The 8,979-nt window shown below is 40.1% G+C and overlaps 1 protein-coding gene across 1 annotated transcript; it reads left to right on the top strand.

Moving 5' to 3' along the window:
• The first annotated feature begins 2,095 nt into the window (after window positions 1-2,095).
• LOC127191068 (olfactory receptor 11-like) lies at window positions 2,096-3,033 on the top strand. The gene is given in 2 exon segments (XM_051148306.1): window positions 2,096-2,309; window positions 2,312-3,033. Coding segments are annotated over 2 exon segments (936 nt in total).
• The last annotated feature ends 5,946 nt before the right edge of the window (window positions 3,034-8,979 follow it).

Below are 8,979 nucleotides of genomic sequence, written 5' to 3'. Positions count from 1 at the left end.
AACACTTAAAATTATCTTAAAATATAGAAACAAGATTTTCTTATTCAGAAACAGGTGCTAAAAGATTTTTAGAGAGATAAAAGCTAGTTAGAGCACGTAGTACAAAGGACTCATTAAGAAATTGTTGGAAGAACTGGATAGATTTCTCAGCAGTTAAGAATATTGACTGCTCTTCTAGAGAAACTGGGTTCTATTCTCAGTATTCACATGGAGGCTCACAATCATCATTAATTCCAGTTCACTAATTGCCCTCTTGTGGCCTCGATGAGCACTGGACACACATAGGCAGGAAAACATCCATACCCATAAAATAATTTTAAAAACTTGTGTCAATAATAAAGTTGTTGGACTCATTAATTTGCTAACATACAGGTGTTTTGCTTTTTGGTTTTTTGAATGTATGCATCTGAGATAGGATAGTCAAAAAACATGACTCATATCTTTGTCTGAGAGGCTCCTTATGGAGCATCACAAGATGGCAGTGAGCTTTCAATAAAACAAAGACTGAGTTCTGCTTCTAACTACAAAACATAGTCGGCTATGGAGCTGCTAATTGGCTAAATGAATAACTCAGATATGGTCAGTGTAATTTAATCTTAACGTCACATTTGAGTGTTCATTTGTTTGTCAGAGATGACTTTTTATGGAACACTAATAAATAAAAATATGTAAATAAATATTTTTAGTTTTCAACACATTGTTTACTCTGTTCATTGATTTTGTTCTTTGAGGATTCACTTTAGCTACAAAGCAACGGAATATATCCAGTAAATACAAGGTTACTGTGATGTAAATGTCACTTTGAATTGAGATAATGTCTGAGGAAAGATTCTTGGAGTTGAAAAATATATCATAATATTAATGTGAACTACACAACATTCTCCACAGTTGAGTGGAGAATGGGATATGACTTTCTCACGTACTCTGGTACCTCACATTTGACCATGTCCCCTGGAGGGGAGACCTGGTGGCACTCAGAGGAAGGACAGCAGGTTACCAAGAAGAGACTTGATACCTATGAGCATATACAGGGGGAGGTAATCCGCATCAGGAACAGTCATAGGGGAGGGGAATAAGGGGAAAATGGGAGGGAGGGAAGAATGGGAGGATACACGGGATGGGATAACCACTGAGATGTAACAAGAATAAATTAATTTAAAAAATCAATTTGTCCCTGATAATTGACCAAATTTTTATATAAAAAGAAAGCATTGAGCTCAACTGGTAAAGATATATCTCTACAAGAAGAATAATTAACTATAATTTATCATGAATTATTGAATGAAAATCTTTCAATAAATATTTACACTATAAGCACATACATGTCCAAAAGAACAACAGTTTTAATTATGATCTAACACGTTTGGCTTATAAATAGTGGGCTCTTGGTAACTGTACAAATATGATTTTTATATACACAGAGCACAGAGCTCTTTGCCAACTTCTCTGACTCCTTCCTGGACATGTTTCCATCATGTTTCCTTCAGTAATGGCTTCAGAACTGCTGCTAACTTAGTTTCTCATTTTTATGTCTCATGTACTCTCACATAATTGGAAACTCTCTTGAAAATTTAGAGTCATAAGTGGAAGTCAAATCACCAGTTGCCACATTATTTTATTTATGTGCATTAGGAGTATGTATATGTATGAATGGGTGTGCATGTATGTTTCTGTGCAGAAGCTGTATTGTGAATATAAAATAGAGAGTGTCAATTTTTTCCACATTTGATTTCTACTTTACGTTTTGAGACTGTTCCTGTGACTAAACCTACAGCTCATCAAATTCAGCTACACCAACCAGACAGCAGGCTCCAGAAAATAGCTAGTCTTTTCTTAACTACATCTGGAACTGTAGGGATGTGTTTCCGTTGCCAACATTTTTACCTGAATACTAAAAGATAAACCCATGTTTCCTTGCTTTGGCAGAAAGCCCTATACTGACTGAGTTATCTCCTAAGCATCATGCATGTAATTTAAACACAGAATGACCACCCTGTCTTCTACAGTCATAACCAATACATCACGAGGCTTTGACATTCCTGCAATACTAACTTTCTTGATGCTTCTTTACTATAGGTAAATCATACTGAAGAGAATGACAGTGATCAATGAAAGCCACCCAGAAGAGTTCATTCTCCTTGGTTTTGCGGACTGTCCTTGGCTGGAACTCCCTCTCTTCATTACTCTTCTGGTAACATACCCCACAGCCATGATGGGAAACATGGCCATCATTCTGGTGTCCACCTTAGACCCCCGTCTCCACAGCCCCATGTATTTCTTCCTCACCAACCTCTCCTTCCTGGATATGTGCTAACCACAAGCATTGTGCCTCAGATGCTAACTAACCTAGGGGGCTCCACGAAGGCCATCAGCTACATGCGGTGTGTAGTGCAGCTTTATTTCTTCCATACAATGGGGGGTACAGAGTGTGTCCTCCTAGCTCTTATGTCCTTTGATCGCTATGTGGCCATCTGCAGACCTCTGCACTACACCCTCATCATGAATCAGCGTACCTGTCTCCTATTAGTGACCACTGTGTGGCTGATAGGAATTTCCTATGCTGTCTCAGCGGCCACAGTGACACTGCAATTGCCACTGTGTGGCCACAATAAACTGGACCACTTGGTGTGTGAGATTCCAGTTCTGATAAAAACTGCCTGTGGTGAAAAAGGCACTAATGAGCTTGTTCTGTCTATTGTATGCATTTTTCTTTTAGCTCTTCCCCTGTGTTTAATTCTTGCCTCCTATGCTAGTATAGGACATGCTGTTCTTAAAATGAAATCTCCAGAGGGAAGGAAAAAGGCCCTTGGGACATGTTCCTCTCACCTCATTGTAGTTCTCTTGTTCTATGGCCCAGCTATTAGCATGTATCTCCAGCCTCCCTCCTCTATTACAAAAGACCAACCAAAGTTCATGGCTCTCCTCTATGGAGTAGTGACTCCTACTCTGAACCCCTTCATCTATACCCTGAGGAATAAGGATGTAAAGGGAGCATTAGGTAACATATTCAGAAACATTTTTATTTCAAAGTGAAAGCTTATAGACATCATAGAAAATGGTTATCAATTTAGAGGTTTTTCCTGTGTCTCATTCACTGTTCAAAGCTCATCTTTAATTTTTAAATGTTCATGAACAGTCATGCCTTGTTACTTATTTTCCTTATAATCATGCTAGGAAGTAGTTAATCTTGGATAAAATCAACCAGTATAGAGGTTCTGTTTAGAAAAGGTGTTTTAGTGCTTGTATTATTGCTACTACATTTAGAAATAGTTACTTTATCACTTGTTGTAACCATTATATACTTTGCAATACAGTTACACTGCTTCAAGCTAATCACCATGAACACCATATAGTCACTACTCAGTGACAATTTTTAATTAGTTCTTTGAGATAAAGTTGTACTCTCTTTAAGTTTTACTATTTTCTTATGAGGAGGTTGGCTTTACAGTGGGAAGCAGTAACTGCTTTAATAAGGTACTTTTTAAGTTCACAGACTTTATGTGGATTCTTATGAAATGAATTGTTAATTTTTCTTAAAGATTAATACCTATGTATTCTATGTGAGGAGTTGAATATATCATTAAATACTAAAAAGAGTTGGATAAAAGATTAAAACATGTTATTTTCTTAAACATTTAAAAAAATATCTAGGTCAGTTAAAATCCAGAATGGTAAAAGTAATGATCACCTGGAGGTTTTTCTGTGCATGTACTTGTAGCAAGACAAAATGTCTTAATTTTCAAACTGTTTTACATATACATTTATATTATCACACATATATACAATAAACTACATACAACAAGAAGAACCACGACATAATCAGGAATTATATAATTGTTACATTCATAGAGGTTTGACTACTTGATTTGTTATCCTCAAAGAAAACATCTTTTCTCTCTTGGCACATCTAAAATTCTTATCTCAATTCCTAAACAACTAAGCTTAATTGTAAAACTAAACTATCTGGCCTTCAACTCTATCAGAGACTCAAGAAGGAATAAACTTAATTACCTGATTATACAGGGAGTGTAGGTTAGCAGCTTCCCAATGAGATGATGACAGAGACAGTTTGCTGCCTGCACAGTCACTCAAAACTCTCTATAATGTTGGAGCATCATCTTTGGCCTTCAGGCCCAATAAATCTGACAGACATATTTGTGAGGCAGGAACTATTGAGGACTTGCTTACCTTGTCTTGGCAGAGTTTGGCCATTGACTCTACCTGCGTCCATGCTTGCCCATTTTAGGCAGAATTCTGTCTGTCATAGAACTGAGGACATTTTGCCCAGTTGCTTGTTTACCACATCTGAAGCCATCTCCATAAGGAGGTTTTTTGATGCTAATTATCTTCTTTGAAGCAGGCTGAGTATTTCCAGGAGTTAAGGTTTCTTATTGTTAATGAATCTTTAAAATAATCAAAACATTTTAAAGGTCATATTCTATAGGCTGCTGATGTTTTTGAAGACCTTATCTATTTTCCTTAACTTTCAATAGAATCATATCTATTCTTTGCACTTAAGATGGATATTTTTGTGATAAAAATAGACTAGTAATGGATATGACTATGATTTGATCAACTAACAATTAACTTGTATAACTTACTTATTCAAAACAGCTTGCAAAGCACTTTCAAAGTAGTGGAAGTAAACCTTGTATCATAATTGAGTTGTATGTGTACAATATGACATATTAGAGTAGAAATATATATAATGTGTGTAAAGAAAAATCTTAAATTTAATTCCATACCACTGTATCTAAAAATTAAACTTATGTCTCATCTATATGCAAAATTCTATACCAGTGAATTAACAATAACCTTGTGAGTAAGGCATTAGGTTGAGGAGTAGATTCATTAATCTATTTTTTTGTTCTAGCATTCCTATATATTTCTATATTCCTCCTGGCAGGGATTGAAAAGAAAAAATAGAATGTCTTTCTTTTCTTTTACTTTTATTGAATGTCTATTATTTATGCATCATGCACCAAAATCCCTCTCCTCTCACCAGTAAAATAAAACAAATCTACAGAAAAAATCTTGTCACAGAAGCTGTAGTGTATCACGCAATATGACCTTTTGTCCACATATGTTTACTTTCAAATGTTCATTGCTATGAGTCATGGGTCTGGTTTGAAGCCTACACTATTGTTCCTGGATCCTCACTGGGACTGCTGTCAGATAGCTCATTGTCATGTGTCAAGGAGATTCTTAATCTTTGAATCTGCAGGTCTGGCTCCTTCATGCGTTCCAGAAGGCAATACATGGGGTAGATGTTGGGATAGGGTCCACTCAGAGCCCTGGATCAGGGCCTGCTCCCTTGTCCTCATGGCAGGGGCTGCTCTTCTGCTTCCATGTCATCAGGGCATGGCCAGCTCTCCTGCTCCCATGTTCTCAGGACAGGGACCACTCTCCTGCTCCCATGTCATCATGGCAGGGCCAGCTCACCAGCTCCCTTGTCCTCAGGGCTATGCCCATTCTCCTGGTCCAGTGTCCTCAGGGTAGGTCCTGCTCTCCCACTCCCATGTCATCAGAGCAGGGCTGGCTCACCCGCTCCCATGTCATCATGGCAGGGTTGGCTTACCCGCTTCTGTGTCATCTGGGCAGGACCAGCTCACCCACTCCCTGTCATCAGGGCAGGGCTGGCTCTCCCACTCCCATGTTCTCAGGGCAGGGCCTGCTCTCCTGCTGCCAAGTCATCAGGGCAAGGACAGTTCACTTGCTCTTGTGCCCTCAGGGCAGAGTCTGCGCACCTGCTTCCATGTCCTCAGGGTAGGGACAGCTCACCCGTTCCCTCGTCCTCAGGTCAGGGCCCGTTCTCCTCCTTTCGAGTCATCATGGCAGGGATAGCTCACCTGCTCCCAAGTCCTCAGGGCCAGCTTTCCTGTTCTTGTGCCCTCAGGATCAGCTCTCCTGCTTCTGTGCCCTTAGGGCTGCCTTTCCTGCTCCCGTTCAATTTGCCAAATTGTTGCTGGCTGTCAAAGCCTGGATAGCCTCTTACTTCTGTGGGTACTAGATCTTGTGGGCCATCAAGCAGGTAGCAAGTGGAGGTCCCTCAAAGTCTTCGTTGAGTTGCTCACAGAAACTATTGATGTTGGCCCAGCTCAGCCTCTTATCCTGGGGAACTTGTGGCCCTGTTGATTCAAGCCTCCCAAATCTCTGGTTCCATCGCATGCTCCATCCGCCATGGGCCCCCGCCTCAGTGCTACCCCTAATATCCAGCTCTGTATGATCCAGCTCTTGGCACTGAGCATAGCCCCGGCCCGTGAGAGGATGTTTGTGAGGCCTGTGGTGTGGGTAGCGAAGTCCTCGCTTGGGCTTGACTCGAAGAGTACCCCTTCCTGGAATGCCATCTCCATGGCCCACACTGCACAGGGCTGCAACCCATAAAGCAGTGGTGGTGGTAGCAGGGGCATTGGCCTGGGGTCCCTAGGAACTCACCTGAGCATGGTCTCATGGTCCCGTAGCAGAAGGGCATGGATTAGGTACATGACAGGATTTCCTGTCTCGGAAACACCAGCACTGTGTTTTGGAGCTCTCAGTATGGTCTTTTGGTGGCTGTGCAGTTACTGCTGTTCCGTGGATCAGACACAGTGTGCGATCGACACCATCTTGGATGATCTGTGCTTGGGTATTTTTAATACATTGTGCTAAGTGCTTCTTCCTAATCAGGCCACTCTCAGAGGTGAGCATTTCTGTGAAGCTCTGGAAAACAATCATCCTCCTAAGGATGCATTGAGGACTTCATCTTTCAAACTCTGTGGACCTGCGCCTGGCTAAAAAGTCTTTAAAATCATTAAAGAGTGAATATTTTATAATTTGGATTTTGGATTGAAACAGAGATTTATTAATTTTCTATAATATGAGTTTTATAGATGTGTAATTTTTACGGAGGGATTTTCAAAATTTACATCACTAGCAGTTTAAATATCCAAGACTGTTCTAGAACTAACACTGAGTATGTAATTTTTATCATGAAATCCAGTTATTCTTCATTATTACAAATTGATGGGTTATACAATTATGTGGTATTGGATTAATTTATGAATAATTAAACAAGGTGTATAGTAAAGAACTAGACAGTAGACGAAAGTGTAAGAAGTGTCGTATTCTTTGGACTTGGTGTAAACAAATTTTTCACCATAAAGAGTTGTGGGAACTGAACTTGGGTTTTCTGCAAAAACAGCAAGTATTTTCAACTGCTCAGCTATCTCTTTAACCCTTATTTCTCATGAATTTTATATTAGGCAGCCACACTTCTGTGAGCAAAGGAATGACCAGAAAGGAAACTGGGCATAGGGCTCAGGGTTAGGTACCTATAAGGAAATGGGGACATTTTAGTAAAATGCTACAAAATTTCAGTCCAATGGAAAAGTAAGCTCAAGAGATTCATTTTACAGCATGATTAATATGATTAGTACTCGGAAAATAAAGGAGAGATAAAGATGTTTTTTGTTTAGATCACAAGTAGGGGATGAGAAAAAGACTTGTGAGAGAGCAGGTGATGGTTATCCCCTTAGAAGTTGAACCACCATGTGGGGGAGTTTGGTTATTAAGCAGCTGAAAAACATCCTTGAACAAATTCTTAGAGGAGGTATAAATGTGAGCCAAAAACAAGAGATGGGGCCTTTGGAGACTTGAGATAGTTTTGGCTGTTCATCGCTCCGCTTTGAGACACTCCTAGAGAGAACCACTCAAGGGAAGGCTTCGGAGCTCTGTGCTCCTGCTGAGGTTCCAGGTTCTGATAGCTCCAGGTTCCAGCAGAAGAAATCCTGCAGATTCCACCAGGAGAATCGTTCCTTGGAGCTGATATCCTTGCGGTTTTGCTATTGTATTCTTTTCCTATTGCTTAGGTTAGTTGGGTTATAAGTGAGGTACTCTCGGTTAATAAGTTCATAATAAAATATATTTGTTAGGTACCAGCCAAGGACAATACAGGAGGTAAACTTTAAACCCCTTCCCAGATCTATCCAATGGTCAGAATATTCTCCACAGTTGAGTGGAGAGTGTGATACGACTTTCTCACATACTCTGGTGCCTCACATTTGACCATGTCCCCTGGAGGGGGAGACCTGGTGGCACTCAGAGGAAGGACAGCAAGTAGCCAAGAAGAGACTTGATACCCTATGAGAATATATAGGCGGACGTAATCCCCCTCAGGAACAGTCATAGGGGAGGGGAATAATGGGAAAATGGGGGGGGGGGAGGAATGGGAGGATACAAGGGATGGGATAAACATTGAGATGTAACAAGAATAAATTAATAAAAAAATTGGAAAAAAAATTGTCATGAGGCTGAGAAGCTTCTGTAAGGCAGGAGACACTGTCCAGAGAACAAAGCGACAGCCTACAGACTGGGAAAAGATCTTCACCAACCCCACATCTGACAAAGGTCTAATATCCAAAATATATAAAGAACTCAAGAAATTAAACACCACCAAACCACATAACCCAATTGAGAAATGGGGCTTGGAACTAAACAGAGAATTCTCAACAGAGGAATATCAAATGGCTGAGAAACACTTAAAGAAATGCTCAACCTCCTTAGTCATCAGGGAAATGCAAATCAAAACAACTCTGAGATTCCATCTTACACCCATCAGAATGGCTAAGATCAAAAATTCAAGTGACACCACATGCTGGCGAGGATGTGGGGAGAGAGGAACACTCCTTCATTGTTGGTGGGAAGGCACACTAGTACAGCCACTTTGGAAATCTATCTGGTGCTATCTCAGAAAAATGGGAATAGGGCTTCCTCAAGACCCCAGCTATTACACTCCTTGAAATATACCCAGAAGATGCTCCAACACACAACAAGAAAATTTGCTCAACCATGTTCATAGCAGCCTTATTCATAATATCCAGAACATGGAAATGGCCTAAGTGTTCCTCAGTAGAAGAATGGATAAAGAAACTGTGGTACATATACACTATGGAATACTACTCAGGTATTAAAAACAAAGAATTCCCGAAATTTGTGGATAAA

This window comes from Acomys russatus, chromosome 6 (assembly GCF_903995435.1).
Source record: "Acomys russatus chromosome 6, mAcoRus1.1, whole genome shotgun sequence".
NCBI lineage: Eukaryota > Metazoa > Chordata > Mammalia > Rodentia > Muridae > Acomys > Acomys russatus.
This window is presented reverse-complemented; position numbering and strand designations above follow the sequence as displayed.